Below are 20,740 nucleotides of genomic sequence, written 5' to 3'. Positions count from 1 at the left end.
TGGTCATGTAGTTTTGCATTGAAATTCCCATAAATATATTTCTCTACCTATTGTTAGTACAAAAGTTGTGATAGGCAAATTAACTGACTTTCCTATCAGTTCCCATATTTTCTACTCGGTATATGATTTTAATGTGCTTCCATTTTTGGGACAAGTATGCCTGTGAGTAAACTGATATGAAATTAAAAACGCAACATCAGTACCTAATTTATAAAATCGACCACTGCGTAAAAATTAGCTTTGAATTTGTACTGATCGTCGGCTAAGTCCGATATAAATGTTAGTTTTTGAAATTTTCTTTCCATAAAACACTTTATTCGCCTCGGAGGTTTTTATATGTCCCCTTCTGTGAATGGGACACATACTGTTTTCGTCCGTATTTTTTTTTCCTTTTTTGTCTAACGCTGGTTTGTTTCAACCGTTTGGTCGAGAAAAAGTGCTATATTTTTTTTTATATTAGTTTAAAAATTAAACGCATGTTAGTTAGTTATCCTTAGTTGATTGTTTTAAACTTTGACCCCTGACGGCCCAGCGGTTTACCCACAGAACCCCAAAATGTAAAAAAAAAATTAAACTTTCTTTAGGAAATAAATCTGCTTTTAAACGAACGTTGACATACGCGACACAAGATATAGATTTGCCCATACGTCCACCATAACGGTACACATGGGTTATTGTTGTGCCTTTGGCGTGAGTTGCAGAAGCAACGTTGTTGGCTGTCTTGAGCCGATGTGAAGCTGGTCACGTACAATGGGTTTTTCGACGTTAATCAATGATGCTTTAATGAAAACGATTTGGCTCCTGATGAACTGGCGAAGTTTCGATGACATTTTGAGTAGGGCATGATTTTTTTTGATTAGTCATAACTGTCATGAACTTAGCCACGAATTGTGTGACTAGGACACAGTTGGAAGGGATGGTCATTTTTTATTTAAAAAATGAAAAAAAATTATACTTGTTCAGATAGAAATTCATAACTGGTTCAGCCCCTTTTCTACGCCTCGCCATATGGAAATGCTTGGTGACGAACTGATTCAGTATGACTCCTTCAATAGGCCTGACGTACGATGATTTATGAACAACGTTATCAAAAGCGTTACTATCATCTTTAGAAAGGTTATCTTTAATTTGAAACAATTAAGTTTTTGGTCACCACAAAAGGTGCTCTAAATAGTTGTGTAAGTTTTCTTTTAAAGTTATCCAAATTGCTTTCTTTGCAATGATAGGCATTGCAATGATAAAGACCGTCTTCAAAAAAAGGCCAGATTGGTAATATATAGACCTGACTGGACACCCATAATTTGTGTCCAATCTCAAAACAACCTATTCTGAATGTCCCATTTAAACCATTTTACTCACAAATCAAACCCCAAAGAATCCCGTGTGTTGCTTTGAGCAGAGTTGACAAATGGGCTATTTTCCCGCCCAAATTGGCTGGTTTTTGACTAAGGTCGCGGATTGTTTTCATGACATGCGGTTTGCCTGTTTCAGCGGGTTTTAAAAAGAATCTTTTTTAGCCCCTTTGCGCGCATTCTGAACATAGACAAGAAAATAATAACACTTTACAATTATCCATAATTGGAATGCTTGGAAGACCGGCTGGATTCCGTACAACGCCTTCCATAGGCCTGGGGTACTATGATTTGTATATGAGTGTGTCGCAATCACTGGTCTGTATGAAAGCTGTTATAAATTTATGTTCATCATAACTTTGCAATTATTTTAGATTTAAATTGAGCTTTTTTGACAAAGATTTTGGCGGTTTTTAGAGATGATTTGGCAACACTGCATTTACGTTGCGTAGTAGCCCAAGAAAAATGGCGTAAGAGCTATAGCTCTTGGTATTTCGCGAAACAGAGGAAGCTATTGCTTCTGAGAAACAATAATGGTGTAACACCGGCCAACCCTTACGCTATTCGTGTATGACAGATGTCTAGCCATTTGAAATGAGACTCGATTTTCGTGTCTATTTTTGCCAACGACCCTAGGTCACTTACTTCATGAGAAATGTCGACCCTCGAACATTTTTTCGATTAGGTAAAAGCAACTTTTGATCACAAACCCACCAGGAACGTTAACAGAGGCGTTGGCCTTATAAAATTACTTTTTTCACACAGTATGCTCCTTACCGTTATAGTTAGTAGCTTTTGTATGGAAATGAGTTGGATGGTGAAAAAAAATACTCATTTGATCCACTGTAAACAAAATTGTATCGATTTATAACCTAAACGACATATACTGAACATTTAGAAAGGCTTTTATTTCAACAACTGATTCTTCAGTGAAGAACTTTAATAAAGATTATGTAGGACTAACACTTGTTCAGTTGAACCCAATCTTTGCCCAAGCATGGACGCTGATATTACGACTTGAGTAAGTCGCGGTAGATATGCTTGAGAGTTATATTTGTGTGACAAAAAAAGAAAGAAAAACAAAGTTGTTGCATGCTTTTCTTGTGTTATAACTAGGGCTTGTGTGAAATGCTTGTTCGGCAAAAACACAGAGCATTAGTAACACCAATACATTATCCAGGATAGATCGTTCAGACCAATCTAAACATAACTTGACTTTTTTATTTGCACAAAAGGTACATTGGGCATCGATCTATACGTAATTTGTAATTTTTGACATTATTTTTTTAGCAACCTTTTAAAAGTCATTTTCCGAAACATTGCAGTTGTGCTTGGTAGCAATTACACAGTTTCAATCCGTGTAATTATAAGAGGTAACATTATCTTACAATGGTCGGTTTGTAAATGTAAACCTGAACCCTAACGTATACCACAATGTAACATACACAATGAAACGACAAAACGTCCCTTTGAAACTGGGTCGCAGGCCCAGCGCTCTAACAATCAGTGGTGTATTCAATACTGTAGTCCAAATTCTATGCCATGCATGATCAACAACCGCTGCATGATCAACATCCGTGGATATAATACGAATTCGAATCAGCTGCATAGAGGATTATTTGTTAGACAGGATGTGTATTTGCCAGTTGTTTGTTTCTAACCGCGGCCCCATTGTATGTGAATTATTTATCACTTCCCTAAAGCGGACTAATTTGGCTAGTTTCCGTGAAAATTATCAACGTTCTATCGTACACTTTCGCTTGCACTCATCCGCGCTAGCTTTTGATTGCGAATAGGAACTATAAAGAGGCCCAAACTACCACTGTTTTCACTATGTAAACTGGTAAATAAAAATATATATATTCTGTTGAAATCAACATTTTACTGTGTATAATAGAGTTTTACCAAAGGACTGTACGCCCCGCGTGGGACAAATTAACTTTTTAGGATGTCTTGGTCAAATCTTACCATGCTTTGTACATATTATTTTTGTTTCTTTCTAATTCCATGTTTTTTATTATGTTTAAATCACATTATTACAGTTTAGTTTTTTTTTGGCCAAAAAAGAAGTTTTTGAAAAATAATAGGACACTTTGGAACACTATGCACGGATCTGTTCATAAGTTTAATGACCAATTTAAAGGCCCAAATAGACGTAAAAAGCGGCATGCTTGATTAATGAAATGCTTCGGCAAATGTTCTTGCCATTTGAAGGGCCACATCAGTTACATTCGTTTGTAACCATCAAAATCACAAATACAAGATTGATAAAAAAGTGCGAAACAAGCGTCGCGTTTGAATAAGCCGATATATTCGTCATTGAAATAATACACTTTAATCACCATATTGGATATCTTGGTTAAGTGCGGCAAAGGCAAAGACACAAACATTTTTAGAAACAATGTCTGACAAACAAATGATTTTTCGTTTGGACCAAAAAATATGTTGGGATTAGGCGAATATCAGAATTAACGGAAGTTGAATTATTTAAAGCCTTACCACATTACAAATCATTTGTTCCCTAAGTTTTGCCCGAATTAGGCGAAGATCCGGTTTGACTGAGATTTACTATAGCATATTACTGTAACCGTTTATGTTTTTGTGTATTTCAGTCTTTGCGTCGTATCAAGCGATCAGACAAACGGGGTGCGGAATCCGTTACAGAAGAAAAGTTTACGATTCTCTTTCAATCTCGTTTCAGTGTCGGTGGAAATGAGCTTGTTTTCCAAGTCCGGGTAAGATAACGTCCTTTGCTGCATCTGTTGTTGTCAACTAGATCAGGGGTCGGCAACCTTTTTTGTACTGCGGACCGGTTTTGAACGTGAAATTTAATCACGGACCGGCGTTCAAAAAACTACCAATGTGTAGCATTAAAACAAATCATTTTAACATCCGTGGATGCACGGGGAAAATATTTCAAAGCATTTAACCTGAAAAAGTATACGGCCCGGTAACGAACTCCTCAAAGACCGGCACCGGCGGTTGCCGACCACTGAACTAGATTGAAAATTAAAGTAAATTTACCCGTTGCGAATAAGTACAAGTATCCAGAACACAAATTGGAGAGTTTTTTATTTCCCGCATCTTGTTATACAGTGAAGAACGTCTCTTCGGTCGTAAAGCCTTCAGTTCCTGATAACACTACAATAATATTCCATCTATCCTCACATAATTGCACATCTCCTATCTACGTATTTGCTGGTGTTAGTAATCTTTGCTTTACGACTAAGGACCGCACGATCTTTTACAAAAATGTTTTGAAACCTCTATATTTTATACCATCCTTTGAACAAGCAGAGTGCTTTGAGCCGTTTTGAAAAAAAAGCCTCCGCCCTTTCAGTTTTGGGGAGAAATTGGAGAAAAATCCGGTTTTGGATGGGTTTTCACTGGAAAATTCTCCAATCTTTAACATAACCTACTTGGAACTAGAGGAGTGTATAGATAAAAAAATTTGCCCAAAAAAAAAAAAAATAAAAAAAAAAAAATAAATAAAACATACGAAACGCATCTTCCCAAGAACTGGATGTTATATTTTTCGTTGTGGTAAAATGTAGAAAAAACAAAATGGTTAAAGGGTGAATTTGTATATTTTATTTCCGAAGACCCAATCACGTGCTAGAGTATGTTACCTAGCAACAAGAAACTGCTTGTTATGTGAAACAGCAGTCAGGGTTACTATTGTACAAACCTTTTCAAGTTAAAAACCTATTGATCCAGCCGGTGGGTGTGTACAGAGATTAAAAGTATACCACCTAACACTTCTAACATTGCTTTGCAATCTTGCACCAACACAGACCCTCTCCCTTCCCGTGGTCGTTATCGTGCATGGCAACCAGGAGGCCAACGCAGCAGCCAGTATACTGTGGGATAACGCCTTTGCTGAGCAGGTACGTGGTTTTTCGACTATACTAACCGATGTGTGATTTTTCTCTACAGCCTTACACCACGTCTCTGCCTGTTGTGGTGATCGTTAACGTTAGCCAGGAATGCAACGCGCGGGGCACAGTCCTATGGGACAACGCATTTTCAGCTAAGGTATCACTGGGCTCTGACGGTTGTCGATAATTCGGCACGACCGTCAGCCAATCAAATTGTTGAACCTGATCACGTGAGGATAATTTGGCAGTGTTTAGTGTAATTAGCGCACGTAGCAATATGGATGTCTATAATTTGCATGTTAGCTGTTTTTGGTCATCCACAAATTGTTCGTTCGTGATATCGCCCGTGACGTGCATTGCACCCTGTAATAGTGTTGTAATTAATAGCATTGTGTGACAGTTATTTGGAAATTCAGAAAAAAGAAAATTACCCACTAGGGTGCTAAAACCTTGACACTTTTTCTCTGACTGGCGTAAACCGGTTTCGTAACAATATTGTAGGAAATATAAAAAAATAAAATTGAATTTAAAATAGAAAACGGAAATTAACTTACTGGGGTGCAGCAGCTTTAACACTTTTTTGCTTTGCCTTAGGTAAAGATGTTTTGTTATCTTTTTCATCCATACATTTTCTTGCATAAAAAATAGAATTTATTTCAAAGTTTTTATCTGTCGTATTGAGTCTCTGGTGACTCGTGATTTATAATATACTACACACTGTGGGCCTTAAAATGTTTTTTTTAAGTTTTGGTGAAAAATGGGCACTTCAACCAAAAACTTTCTGCATTGAAATAATAAATCAGTTATAAGCACCAGCCCTAAAATTAAGTTCGCAAGTAGAAAACAAAGTAGTAGAAATATTATGTGAAGTTTTGCTTGCAAGTCTTTTAGATTGATTTGACAATTGCGACCGTAATTATGCGCTTTACGAGCCATTTAACAGAAACCATTGCTCAATCATGACATTACTGATTGACCTTACTTAGCTTAATTATCGTTTGCATTTTGACCTGGAAATAATTACTGTTGTACACATAATTACATGCATGTCGGTTTTGTACAGTATTGCAAACAACAGGCGTAAGGTTTGTAATTAATGTTTTTAATTTGATTATAGTTGTTTTATTAAGTAGTTGTTTGTGGAATAAGTAGCTGTTGTAGCTTTTTTGTTCTATTTGTGTGCATAAGACCAGTATAGTTGTTAGAAAAGTAGGATAAAAGTGTTTTATTGCGTGTTTTACAAACGTATTTAAATGTATAAATAACACAGCAACTACTGAATTTCCAACAAAATTTTATGTGGCCTTATGTAAGAATTTTGTAATTGACATTCCACAGTATAATATCATTTTTACTTTTTTTGATTAAAAATGTTTTAATGGCCCACTCCCCTTTAAAATCGTTATTTGTTTCGGCAACTTTTGACACTTACCTTTAATCATATACAACTTGTAGGGTCGCATACCGTTTCACATCCCGGACAAGGTTCCGTGGTGCAAGTTGATTGACACATTGGACTGCAAATGGAAACACGAATGCCACAGCAGCAAGGGACTTACACCGCAGGCCAAACAATATCTCGCCTACAAAGTCTTCAGTAAGTAATCAAATCGAAAAATCTTAAAGGACAACCGAAACTTGTAATTTATTAAAGGAAAACCTTAATTGTGGAAATTTTAGAATATGAGAACATTGATATTAATAAACATGATTGGGCAGGTTAAATTTTCCCACTAGCAGCTAACCAATGGACATTAATCACATCTACGCTTATTGTAACCTAAACCTCATTCATAAACTTGACTTTAAAGATAAGTTTTAGGGAATTAAATCAGATATTATTAGTGGTTTCAACTTTATTCAGTCAACAAATTGTCGGTGCCCAAAAAACAGCCCTATCGTAAAGAACTGTTTTAAATTCAAGCTCTTGTTTTTACAAACAGTAAAATGATATTTAAAGAAAAAAAATGTGAACGGTTTTAACACTTTTTTTTGTACAGGACAAAATATACCTCCCAATTCGGACAAGCATATCTCTTGGGCCCAGTTTAACCGAGAGCCGTTGCCGAATCGCAATTTTACTTTTTGGCAATGGTTCAACGGGGTAATGGAACTGTCGAAAAGCAAACACTTGCAGCAACATTGGAACGATGGGTGAGTGTTTTTTCGGGCTCAGAATGGCTCACAGTTTAGTATAGGAGCGTTTTATCTTTAAGAGTATATTGCATTTTCGCTGACAATTTTCCACAAAGCCATGTTTCTTTATATATATCGTTGGCAATTCTCAACCTTTTTGCTACAGCAACTTATATAAAGCTTACAAAAACACTGGCTTGGTTGTAAAAGTTGTGTTCGTTAGTTGAAATTGCAGCGTAGACTATTGTTGTAGTTTTAATAAATTTTACAACTCAATGATTTATGATATAACGCATAAAAGTTTCAAAAAGAAAGGCCTGAATTTTAGGTTTGTTTAGTTTTAAGTCGAATTTTAGGTGATAACCGATCCTAATTCCAAGAGTTTTTTCTATCATTGGTCGTATTTTCGCAGAGCGATCATCGGATTTATCGGCAAGGCAGAATCACAGGACAAACTTCTCTCGAAACCGTGTTCGACGTTTCTGCTTAGATATTCTGATTCCGAGATTGGCGGCCTTACCATAGCTTGGGTAGCTGAATCCGAAAAAGGTACACAGAAAGGCCTGCATATTCTCCACACATTTATTCATTAGCGAATGTATTACATTCTTGCAATGGAAACAGTACTTCTTTGTCCATTGAAGGGGTTTTATGACATTGGCACATAAGTTGCTTTTCTGTTAATTTTTTGACCAAAACATTTCTGTTTACAAGCGTAGTTTTTGACCAAACATGTTGTTATAATCAATGCAACCTGAGTTTTTAAACCAATGTGAACATTAGAAGTACAATATTCACTTGACTGTAGACTGGCCCTAATCAAAACACAAGCCATCGCTTGGTTTCTGTTTTTCGAAGCCAACTAATGCTACGCTTGTATCACACAGGTATAGCCCGGGTATGGAATCTGCAACCTCAAACTCTGCGGGATTACGGCATCCGATCTCTGGCCGATCGAATCAAGGATCTCGATCAACTGATGTACATATGCAAGATAGACGATGCGACACAGACCAAGGACGAAGTGTTTGGACAGTACTACAGCAAAACTATTAGCAGTTCGCGTAAGTCACGCTTGCTTTGTGCTTTAATTTAAGCAAAGATGAGTTTTTTTAGTGGCATGCAAAGGCTACGTTAGCATGTTTTGTTAAATAGTAATAGTAATGGTAAAAGTGTGTACACAAGAAAGATTTTTGAACAAATTTCAGTGTTTTAACCTCATAAGTGTCGTTCAGTTTGAGAAACCATAGTGCGGGGTACTGTTTCTTAAATTTTTGCTAAGATTGACCTAATCTGCCAAAAAATCTAGTTCCCATTATTTACCCCAATGCCTCTCACCTTCAAAAAAGTAAACGTAGGCCACTTAGCCAACCAAACCCCAGGTATCTGAGATTACATTCCAAGTGTTTTGTTTCATTACAAACCCTCAACCCTACCCAAATAGCCCTAACCGTGTGTATTATCATAAAATGCTTTTAATTACCCTACATGCTGGGCCTAGCAGATAGGCACTGGCTAAGTGGACTGATTGGATTAAGTAAACGTGCAGTTTTAGCCGTTCCAGTCCGTTCATTACAAAACGTATACCACTAACCAAAACATATTCATAATCACATGCAAAACGATTTCAAGTATTTACATAATCAGCGTTTGCCAGTTGCATTTGCACATGAAGCGTATGCGACGGATACTGCAATGTATTGTTATGTTGTGCATGTTTTGAGCACCGGAGAAGCATTGTTCCGTTGTCAAGTAGCGATTCCTTGCCAGGATGTTTTGAATGTAACTGCCGGAATAGAACACAAATAGTAGGCTCGATTTTACACTGCCTTTGTCTTCTGTATCTGTATTCTTCCATTCACAAATAACATGAGTTGTGAATTTGACTATCTGAAATAAAACACATTTAATGCGGAGTTTGATATTGCCTTTGTTCCGTGTATCTGTATCCGTGCATACATAAAAAGCACGGTTTCTCTGTTTGTAATCTATACAACAATACGTATATCAATAAGACTGTCAAAATAAAACACATTTTATTCAGAGTTTGATATTGCCGTGTATCTGTATCCTTATATTGATATAAAAAGCACCGTTGCTCTGTTAATCCATAATCCATACAACAATACGTATATGGATATGACTGTCACAATAAAGCACATTTAATGATTGCAATTTGATATAGCGCTTGTCTTTAAAATCGTTATTCTTTCCATCACAAACCAAACAAGATTATTTTATTTGCGGATTGTAGTAAGTATATTGTATATTGTTTCAGCACAAGGTGATGGAGGCTACGTCCGCACAGAACTTATGCAAACCATCAGCATTCGACCAAAGTAAGCCTAATAACAATATCATCCCTAACCGGCGATGTTAAAATACAGTAACCCTCGATTAATCCGGACCCAGTTGGACCAAAAAGTAAACCGGATTAGGCGAAGATTCAGATTAACCGATGTCAATTATCTAAAGCAGTACCACATTACAAATCATTAGTACTTTACTGTAATCTCAGAAAGTAGAATTTTAAAATGACTTTTTCCTACCGTTTTGAATGCTTCTACGTTCAAAAAAGCTGTTTTTTTGTATCTTTTGGAGTTGTTTATTAGGGTTGAGTTACCTGTAATTGTTATGAGTTCAATACAACTGACATGGTCATACCGGGGCGCAGCTTCGTAAACAATAAGTTAACTACAGTAAACCGGATTCGCTTAATCCGGATCTTCGCCTAATTAGGATAATTTTTAGTCAAATCGGGAGATTTACTTTTCGTACTTTTTTCGCACTAAACACGCTTATATTAGGTTAACAGCTTTAAAATTCCTGGGCTCAACCTTTATTTAATTGGCCATGTTTGCCACCCGGGCCACAAGCTGCAAATCCTGGTTTAGGGTTGTGTACGTTTGAGACCTTTGTAAATTTGCTAAGGTGAACATACACACATACTAGCATCATCCCACAGCGTTTAGGCAGACCAGCAATCACAGCATACTCATTTATAAACCATAGTACACCTTAGGAAGCCCATTGAAGGCGCTATACCGAATCAGGCCGGTCTTCCAAGCATTTTCATAAGGCTATGTTGATTTGCATGCACATACATTTACTTTACACAAACGATATACAGATACGGACCTTTGTACTGATAAATATTAGCACGAATTGTCAGCACTTTGAAGCAACCTAAAAATACATTACGCTTTTATGGAAAGTCGTGATGCTAAATCGTCATTTTCAGACCTGGTCATTAATTCATAACGATTGATGAGTCGCTGTTTGGCAAATGAATGACGTATTTACAAGGCGTCGCATTCCAAAGCTATTTTTCACCGTACGTCATTTCCCAATGTCATTTAGTTGCCGATTGGGATTTTCAAAGTTGGGTTCACCCAAAGTACAACTGTATTTGTTTGTTCAACGTTATGATTGGGTGTTTTACACTTAAACGTTATGATTGGGTGTTTACACTTAAAAGCATGAAACGTCGTACAGAATTCACCTACTTATAGTTACAAACAGAAACCTTACAAAAAAATAACAGTAGACACAAAATCCTGCACACAATACACGATTTTAAAGTTATGTCACTAAAATTAATATAGTGTAAGAAAATCTGCTTGTAAGTTTAATGATGAAAATCACGGCCCAAATAGACGTAAAAAGCGACATTACTTTTTACGTCATTTTGGGCCGTTATTTTCATCATTAAACTTATGAACAGATCAGTATGTAATGTTCCAAAAACTGCTTAGTTGGCAATTTTTTTTTGCGCGTTTACTTGCTTTTGGCTTTATACCTAAATACACTTTGGTAAAGCTTTTTTAATGCAGAAAATTTACGGTGAAAATTGGAGTCACGACATACAATCTCAAAAAATCGTTATTTGTGCTTGTCATGACTTTTGTTGACGGTGACAAACTAAAAATTCAAGTTTTAGTGGTAAACAAAACGTGAAAGGCCCTAGTGGCGCGTTTGCTCTTTTAGAATGTCATTGCGTGGTGTTGGGACAAAAATTGATTTTACGTGCATCTTTTTTTCTAATTTCGTTTGACCACTGCGTGTAGTTGGTGACCAAATACACACTTCCCGACAATGAACGTGATACTCTTTGTATGCTTTAAGCTGCAGACAGTGCACACGGTTTCGACCTATGGCTACAAGGCAGTGTTTTTCTACCTTTTTTAAGCAACGGAACACTTAATGCATTAAAATAATATGCGGAACACCAAACGAAATTTTGATGCAACGAAACAACTAGGGGGGGGGGCAGTAAAACGCTAAATCGCGGTAACCGCTAAATTGCACATCACGACCAGTGACCTTTTCGACCGGTGTTCGACATAAAACGCTAGTCAAAGCACAGAAGCCTAAAACATTAGAATCCTATACTCAAACCAGCAAATTTCTCGCGGAACACCTGACGATCTTTCACGGAACACTAGTGTTCCGCGGAACACCGGTTGAAAATCAATGCTATAAGGTCTCATCAGTGCAGCCAGTTGTGGCATCAAATAGAATTGGTGAGGCATGCCTTTTCAGCTTGTTTCTCCCGTTTAATGGCTACACTGGGCAATATGGCCTATGTCTTGTCCCTAGCTGCCCTGATGAAACCTTGTAGGTCTTCACTTACTGGCTTGATGCTTTTGTATCCGTGGTACAAAGCTAAAACACACGCGGGCCCATTTAGGGTCTTTATTGGTTTGAAAATGCTTCGCGTTCATGTAGATCGTAAGATTCGGAACATTGGGTTGTTCTGTTAAACAAAATATAACGTAAGTAATTGTATTTTTCATACTATGAGCAATTTCCATTAGAGTTGTGCATCCGTAATTTAAAAGTTTGATGCGCCTTCTAGCATAAATCGAGCTTTACTTATTACATTTTGCAAGGGACCAAATATGAAAAAAGCTAAACAGTAAACCTCCGTTAAAGCGGATTCGGTTAATTCAGGTTCGGTAAAGCTTAAGGTACAAATGATTTAGAATGTGGTAAAGTTTTTAACTTATCGACATCGGTTAATCCGGATCTTTGCATCATCCGGACAACTTTTGGGTTCAAACGGGTCCGGATTAACCAAGGTTTACCGTATGTTTCATGTACTAAAGTTGCATATTGGTAAACAGACAAGACTCCAACAATACCGTGTATTTGCCGCCTAAATTAGCTATTGACTATTCTCTTAATAAATACGCCCCACCTTATAGCAATCATCTTATCAGTTTGATGGGAGATCACAGCGCACCCAACACACCAGCTGGTGGAAGTTCGTACGACGGAGCACTCTCAATTCATAGTCCAACTCCTGTTACCCATCATAACAACCTACAATACGATGTGTAAGTATTGTTTTGCTGATGTTAACTGTAAAGTCTAACACTGGTTTCCAAACTAGGGTGAATTCCAAAAACGTACTGGATTTTTACCATAATTAAGGGGATAATTGTACGTTAGTGTCCACGGACCAATTTGACTCTGATACAGATATTTTGACAGTTGCCACATTCGCTTTAAAGCAGTGGTTCTCAAACTTTTTTATTGTCGGGGCCAAATGATACTTTTTTAAGTGTGTAGGGAGCCGCAAAAAACGAAACCTTGAGAAAATCACTAAAGATTATGACTTTAAAAGCTAAAATAGCAATCTTTGGTGGTTTTCTGAGGTCTGGTGCGAGCCGCAAAATGAGCAGTTGGGAGCCGCATGCGGCCCCGAAAACCGAGTTTGAGAACCACTGCTTTAAAGCATAGGTGGTTGGTTTATGCCCAAGGGATAAATTTGACATACTTTTCGGTAAATAATATCAAAACAATTTTGCTAGGTATAAAAAATGAGGATATTAAAGAACCTTGTTCGTAATTTTGCTATCAAAATCGTTTAAGACTATACACGGACTTAAAAGTAGTTTAATCAAAAACACAACTGCTAGATAACTTGTGTATGTAAAGAATACATCATGCATACGTTTCAACAATCGCTGTTGTCATATAGGGTGCAGGTTAGCGATTGTTAAAACATCTACATGATGTGTTCTTTATACACACGTACTCTGGCAGTTATTTTTTTCCATAAAAGCTTTAGTTGTTTATTAAAATTGCCCCTGAATCACACAGGAGCAATTACTTAAACCTTTCAAGCGCTTTCCTAAAACGTAACAATTCTCAATTTTAGCTCTGATCTCCCTGGAAATGTCACCAATTATGGACAACAACCTAATGACGTCACGGGCCAAATGGAATATGACGAAAGCCTCGATTGTTTCCCACAATGCAGCATTGACGTCAACGAGTTACTCAGCAGACAACTGTAATCACGTGACCCGTGAAGGTCGGACTCTTTTGCGCCATCACGTGTCGGGCATATTTCGGCAGCGATTTGTTTTGATCACGTGATGTCTCTGAACACCAATCAGAAGACGACACGTGAATTCAGGCGTGGTCGTTTGATTAATTGAATTTTTTACAATGAATGACTTTTTACATTATTTTCTCTGTTATTGTGCGATTTTCTACTAATCATCACTTTTGGGTGAAATTGATTCGTTTTAATGTAGTAACTTAAGGCGTTTCCATTTACTACGGGAAACATTCAAATCGTACTTTTTAAATGCAGTAGTGAAAACGTACCGTCCACGTGGTTTATGTGCCCTTTTCAACTGGTCTGTGTTATGTATCACTGTATATTGTGCAGTTAGCCCCTCTGGAAGTTTTGTTCTATTTTGTGGTTTGCCAGGTCAAAAACATACCTTCTTTTGGATGCACGGCACTGTACACAAAAGCAAAACATACAAAATATATTAAAGCATCCTATATTTAATTCCTTTCCAAATGTATATTGCAACAGCCATTGCAATGAACAACAACCGTTTAAAGTGCGAATTACAGAGCTGAACGATTTTTTAAAAAACATTTTTTCCTAACTACTGTTTTTAATTTTCCCTTGTTCTAAGCAATTGTGCCACTCCGAATATCCACTGATAACCCGTTGAATGCAATAGCCGCGAATAATTGAACTGCGTACTATGTAGTAGGTATAACGCAATACGTTTTAGGTACGTACTATTTTGAAGCGACCGAATATTTTCTGTGTAAGTGTTGTAATGAAACGCAGTGCAAGTAGTGAATATTAAAATGCAACCCGCCAAAATTTGCCGCTTTGGCAGTCGACAAAGTGCTTGTAACATGCCTTGTGTACTTCTAAAGCGAGTTTCTTAACGAGCTTCTTGCAATTTTTAAACTGGGTAAAGTGTTTTGGGTGTCTAACAAAAAGTAGATCTTGTAACAGCTGATTAAAAAATGTTTTAAAATTCACACCAATAGTCTAAAAACTGCCTTAATCCCGTTGGAAAACTCCTTTTAGCGTGCAAAGTCGTTACGATTTAAGTGTTCTGAGCCCCTGATGCAATCCGAATCTTATCTAAATCATGTTTTGAAGTTTTCACTTTTACTAACACAAGTAACTTTACGTACTATAGCAGTGACCAAAGTACTAACTCTCTTTGAAAAAAAACTAACCCAAAACAACTACCTGTTTTGCATCTTCCAAAGGGTCCCTGTGTATTTTTTGTACTGTGTGTTTCACGATGTAATAGCGTTTTATTGTGTACAGTTTCAGTGCATTGCCATATTGATTCCAAACGCTTACTACATCCATTAGAGTTGTAAGTCGGGCCGAGTCCGCACTCAAGTTTAAATGAAACGGACTAAATTGTTGGCCTAACTCAGGGGTGTCCAAAGTGCGACCCGCGGCTGCATTTCAAGCGGCCCGCAGCTGTTTTTTCAAATTGTGTTGCGTATGGCCCGCCATCGTCCGGATTAGGTTTTTAGGATTTGGCGACTTGCGACTTCACGCAAAAGCCTTCCATGGAACTTTATTTCCCGGTAAAAGGAAGTGTACATCGTGCTGACGCAACAAAATTCCACAATTTCTTAAATCCCGTATATTTGTGTTCTATTTCTAAAAAAAACGTTGGCCCGCGGGCGTCTTTACTTGGTAAAAAATGGCCCCCATTAAAAAAAGTTTGGACATCCCTGGCCTAACTTCACATTCCGGCGGTAGTTTCACTTTTAAATTTACCTTTCGGGCCTAACTCAACTTTTTCGACAAAAATCGTTACTTTTCGGTTTGGAGCCCCAGTGTTAGGTCCACTTACAACCCTGTACTAGATTGTGGCATTTGGACAAACACCATATTAAAGGCATGACAATCATGGGCATGTAGCATTCCAAAAATTTTTTGTCTTCTTTCATGTGTTATTGCAAAAAAATGCAGCGTTAACCGCAAAACCAGATCCCTTTGGCAGGTTAAACGTTTTGAAGAGTTGTTTCTGAGCACAAAATATAACGTGCACATAGGAGAAAAACTTTTGGAAACACTGCCTCTGAAAATCGGTACATAAGCATCCTCATTTAGAATACGTACTAATCTTACATGTTATTTCTGATACAAACGATACAAACAGGTGTCATTCTCAGGCAATTAGTGACCAAAGTAGTACTTCATTGTGAATACCAAAGCCTCGCTTTTTTTCTCTTTTTTGGTCGTTTTTTTCCGCATATTCAGGAAAAAAATATGTTGGACTGTTTTATCTATGAAGCAAAACGTTTTTATGTATTACTGCAGCATAATACATGTGTACTTGTGTAAAGTCGACTGTAGCAATAGCTCTGGTGATACAACCTTGTTTAAATAATACCCAAAGCCTTACGGGTACAAATTCTGCTTAATTGCCACTTACTACTCATTTTCTATGTCTGTATATGTATCGTCCGAATTATTAAGCGTAAAACACGCTTCGTAAAACATTCGCCTCATTGAGTTTTCTTGTGACATGTTAAAATCCGGCATATGTTGTTTAGTGTACTGTCGTTTTAAGTTTTTTTGCTTGGCATACATTTACACCGTATTTTTTCTGTTTTTATCTTTTCATCGGCATCACCAAAGCTCCGATTTTACGCCATTTTGCCCGAACTGTACATATTTAAGGCTCACATTTTTTTGCGAGCATTTCCGCCCGGAAAAAGAATGCGCTGCCCTTTCGTTATTGCTGATATGTTAAGAATGTCTCGTTTTTTTTGCTGGAGGTAACGTAAAATGAGGATCATCAACAGCAGAGCATCTAGCTCCAGGCCTAATTGATTGGCCAAGCGACATTGTTTCAAAACAGTTGCCAAGGCGTCTGTGTAAAGAGACGTTTTCATAGTTTGGTCGTAGAGGTTAGTAAGTGTCCATCAATGCAGGGTCTTATTACTCGAGTGCAGTAGGCTACATTGGTAAAAGTCTGCTTGTTTGTGCCAAGCAGTATTTCTGCACATGTAAAATATATGTTTAACAACACATTAGCATTTACCGACAATGACAGACAAAATTTGAGCTAGCAATTGTCCATGGCGGAAAAGTAAAAAAATGGTATAACCTACCAGACAGAATTTTTTTCCTATGTAGGCTATTACGAAATTAGCTGCCAGAAAGGATCAACGATCCGAAATATAGCAAATAAATAGGCCTACTTGTTTGCCGCGCGTCTTTAAGGCGAGTGCATTGATAGGTTTAAGACGTTCTTGAAGACAGGTCAATAGGCATTGAAATCACTCCTAAGCAATCTCCTATCTGAACAGTTAATTTAGTTACTTGCTTGTAAAGTGAGCTCTTGGCTATTTGCTAAAGTGCTTTTCGAATTTGTGCGCATGTGGGCTGTTGGATTGGAAAAGTTTGACATTATATTTCAACGGGTTACATTTAGTCGAGTGCGCTGTTTAATACATAGAGACCTTTAAAAATAATTATAAATCAGAGTTGTCTGTAGGCTAGTCTATAGCCTACTGCTCAAGTTAAAAAAAACGCTTGATTGGGACCTGACTTTACAGTAGAGCTTTTGTGTCGTAATCCTGGGTCGAAAGAATAAATACGGGTCCGTTTAGAATTTTGGGTTTTTACTTTCTGTTTCGGGGGCAAATGTGGCCTGCTTTTAATTTTGTTCTAAATAACTGACAACATTTGATTATCATATATAGCGAGCAATGCCCAGATTTCTTTCCAATTGCGTCATTGCTAGACTAATCCAGTCTTCTTTGGTTAAAGTAAACAACCCCTGCGTGTTCAAAACATGCGCCTAGCTGCCACAAAATTATAGGATACAATAAAACTGCCACAAAATTAAACTCATTTGTTCGAGATTTGAGTTTCTTAAACATCGTTTGATTTTCACGAATCGAAAAGGCTTGCGTCCCATGATCAGAGCGTCGTCGCTTCATGTAGTGCTTTCGTGTTTGTTTACGGCGCATCTGTTGATCAAAACAATAACAGGTAGAATTTGAAACCCACATCGTCGACATAATGATGTGAACTGCTTTTGTATTGTTTGTCGAGTCGCCACATAACAATGCAAGTCAATACGTTGCTTTTTGTTTCGTTTCTGTCGTCTTTGATTGAAGGCTGGGGGTCAGTGATAATGAAAAATACGTGGGTTTTGACTTTGTTGAAAGCAGTGAGCCTTACCGATACGAAGTGTCTACGGCTGTCGGCAAAACGCAGGTAAGAACATATGCCTGATGCCCAGGTTTCGAAACATTGAATTCTTGAGAGTTTTTAATGTCAGTCAGATGTGTGTTGTAGTGATGTGTCATGTTTTGTAAAAAAATCGGCAATATTTCATAGAGTTTATAGAATTTGGCCCCAACTGCATTTATGTGTGGATGTATTAATTGTCTGTTATGTGTCACTGACAGGAGTATAAAGTTTCTTATAGTTAAAGATACATGTAGTTACTTTTTTCTGCAATTCCAAATGCGATGTCTCGGTTGAATCTTTGTTGCTTAGGTTAGTTTGACTTCAGATTACTGTAAACAATGTGTTTGAATACAAAGCCATACTGATTGAGTTGTGCTACGGTTTATAAATAAAAAAGACCTTACGACGTAATATTTTAACAGGCTCAATTAAGAAAAGGAAAAAGTCTAAGAAGAAACGACAAAACGATATTGAAGCAACAAAGCAAGAAGTAGAAAAAGAACGAAAACCTGCAATGGACCAAGTACGTATATACTATATAGGCTACATTGATCAAAAATGTTTCATAAGTATAGCATTTTTTCAGTTTCAGCTCTAAATTAATTCAATCAGAGTTGTAAGTCGGGTGGGGCTTTTCGAGCCGGGTTCGGGCTTGGGTTTCTTAAAAAAGCGGGCCTGATTCGGGCCTGACTTTACACTCTGGGTCAGTGTGTTTTTTTGTAATAAATTTAACTAGTTAAATAGCCAGTTGCTGGACCTGACCAAATGTCAAACAGCTCTAAAACACCTTGTTCAAGACCAATTGTCTATTATTGTGTATTTTGTTTGTCTTGGTCTTTCCTGAGGCTTGACCTGTCAATCAAACTTTCGGGCCTAAACGGGCTTCTCAAAAATGATTCGGATTCGGGCCGAGTTTTGTGCTTGTACTTTCGGGTTCGGGCTCCAATTTCGGGCCCGTTTACTACTCTGAATTCAATACTTACATTTTGTGAGAAATTTATTAAACAAGCTGAAAATGAAGTTTATTATTTATTTTAGAATAAAGGGGTGGATGACATTTTAAACGATCACGTGATGTCATACCTGAGTGATTTTATCGGCTACGAATGGGCGCTGCTCGCATACAACTTGGGGTTGAGCAGAAACGACATTGCGTCCTTTGACAAAAACTGTGCGAGTCACAAGGAGAAAGTTCACAAGGTAAGTTTGAAACATGAAAGAATATTTGATATTATTTGTTAACGCTTTGTTAAAAAATTGTTATTTACAGATGCTAACATTATGGTTGAAACGTAACCATACCAACAACAGACGTTTACGTACATTTATCGCGGCCCTCGAGCTTTGTGGGCGAAAGGATCTTGGTCAGGTAATTATACCTATAGTGAAGATAGTATAGATAATAATGAAGTAGAGAGCATACAAACACAAAATGAAGTTACGATTCTGACAAAAATATACTGACTTAATTAAATACTCTTCTTTATAGGCCTGCACTGCCTTAGCAGTGGTTCTCAACCTTTTAAATCCTGTTACCACTAAACACAACCTAATTTACCAACTGTGACGTCAAATAAGGATGACGTCACCAAACTAAAAAGTTAAAATGTAATTACACCCTGAAAAGTGTCAAAATTATTATAAGGGTAATAACCCAGAGTTAAAACCACTGGCCAACAGTGGCCTTATACTTATAATAAAAATCCTTGTGATGTCGCATGTTTTCTCTCAGTTTTTTTTTAAATCAATTGCAAGTACAATTAGATTGATCACTGCATTTACCATTAATAATGTTGTGGTTCCGCTCCGTGTAAGGCAGTGAATCGCGTACGCGCATTCCATAGTCACGTGACTTGTTAATTGTACCGCATTTATTAATGTTTTGCCTGTGGTGATTACTATTTGTCTGTGCTATGTAAATTGCCAATTATCCAAGCTATAAATGCTTGTTTCATTTATTTGTTACTCATTCTATTTTACTCTTCAAGCGAACAGTACAAAGAAATACAACAGATAATAACTTGCCTAAAGTTTGAGGTGTCCTGAAATAACGTTATATGCTATAGGGGTGAAAGCAGTTGTTTTTCCTTAAACATGAATTGTGTTTCCACTTTTGCAGAAAATGCACTGTGCACAGTGGTCCGAGCAAGACTTGAAAAGAGTCGAACTGCCTTTGACCTTTCCCATGATGGTGCGAATAAACAAAGTTCGGCCCAAAACAGCCCCAGCAATTGTTCGGCCTACAATAAACGACCTTAATCCTTCTTCGTGCGAACCGGTCCATTATCTAAGTCCTAAGTTTGTGCAAGTCATGTGATACAATCATCATGGCGGAGCTCTAGAAAATTGAGATGAAATGTGGGCTGAGAACAAAACTGGGCACAAAGGCACAATTTCAACACTTTCATCGTGATTACTTGAACTTTGATATTGTTAATTACATGTGGTCAGTTTATAAGACAGAACGAGTTTGTAAAGATGCCAATAAAATGCTTTATGTCATTTTGTCTGTGTTTTTTACCTTTGAAATATTTACTATAGTTTGCCTAATGATAACATCAGGTAAAATGTTTAAAAATTGTTCAAAAGTTAACAAAACAAACACAGTCGCTCGCAGCATCGTTTCGTCCACTAGAAATTAAAACGTCCCGGATTGGATCAATAAGCTGCATCGCAACACAATCTAACATTTCTGTCGCAATCGAAACGTAATCCCAAACATTTTTTTTTGCTTTCAGTTAAAATGGCATCGTTATTTTAATCGATTGTCTACTAACAAAAAGTAACAACTGCATTATTTTTGCGTCAGGCACTTTTGTTACAGAGTCTACAACGGCACTTCGCTCAAAATACGAAACTTTTGAATATCG

At 37.3% G+C, this 20,740-nt stretch overlaps 2 protein-coding genes across 4 annotated transcripts in view; both read left to right on the top strand.

The window, feature by feature from the left end:
• Positions 1–16,399, top strand: part of LOC145217672 (signal transducer and activator of transcription 5B-like) — a 35,093-nt gene extending 18,694 nt beyond the window's left edge. For 2 of the 3 annotated variants that reach the window (XM_080085012.1, XM_080085010.1), the window contains 9 exons: positions 3,965–4,087; positions 5,147–5,239; positions 6,686–6,827; positions 7,231–7,384; positions 7,779–7,915; positions 8,254–8,430; positions 9,645–9,705; positions 12,574–12,705; positions 13,533–16,399. In XM_080085012.1, coding sequence (XP_079941138.1) covers positions 3,965–4,087; positions 5,147–5,239; positions 6,686–6,827; positions 7,231–7,384; positions 7,779–7,915; positions 8,254–8,430; positions 9,645–9,705; positions 12,574–12,705; positions 13,533–13,671 — 1,158 coding nt within the window. In that variant the 3' untranslated portion in view covers positions 13,672–16,399. The remainder of the gene's footprint in view (positions 1–3,964; positions 4,088–5,146; positions 5,240–6,685; positions 6,828–7,230; positions 7,385–7,778; positions 7,916–8,253; positions 8,431–9,644; positions 9,706–12,573; positions 12,706–13,532) is intronic. The other variant, XM_080085011.1, reaches the window with a different exon arrangement.
• A 1,709-nt stretch (positions 16,400–18,108) lies between these two features.
• On the top strand, positions 18,109–20,372 carry LOC145217528 (uncharacterized). The gene is made up of 5 exons (XM_080084790.1): positions 18,109–18,179; positions 18,293–18,393; positions 18,909–19,070; positions 19,141–19,239; positions 19,990–20,372. The coding sequence occupies exons 1-5, from the start codon at positions 18,152–18,154 to the stop codon at positions 20,185–20,187; spliced, it is 588 nt and encodes a 195-aa protein (XP_079940916.1). The 5' UTR covers positions 18,109–18,151; the 3' UTR covers positions 20,188–20,372.
• Positions 20,373–20,740: the final 368 nt, after the last annotated feature.

The sequence above is a fragment of the Phallusia mammillata genome, chromosome 3 (assembly GCF_965637545.1).
Source record: "Phallusia mammillata chromosome 3, kaPhaMamm4.hap1.1, whole genome shotgun sequence".
Taxonomy (NCBI): Eukaryota; Metazoa; Chordata; class Ascidiacea; order Phlebobranchia; family Ascidiidae; genus Phallusia; species Phallusia mammillata.
The sequence above is the reverse complement of the archived record's forward strand: the minus strand, read 5'-3'. Positions and strand labels throughout refer to the sequence as shown.

What these genes read in the sequence shown, in the direction of transcription:
- LOC145217528 (XM_080084790.1), top strand. Translation starts at nt 18,152, where the DNA reads ATGTCTCGGTTGAATCTTTGTTGCTTAG. An exon ending in ACAAGGAGAAAGTTCACAAG is followed by an intron (nt 19,071 to 19,140) that starts GTAAGTTTGAAA and finishes TGTTATTTACAG; the next exon opens with ATGCTAACATTATGGTTGAA. An exon ending in GGCGAAAGGATCTTGGTCAG is followed by an intron (nt 19,240 to 19,989) that starts GTAATTATACCT and finishes CCACTTTTGCAG; the next exon opens with AAAATGCACTGTGCACAGTG.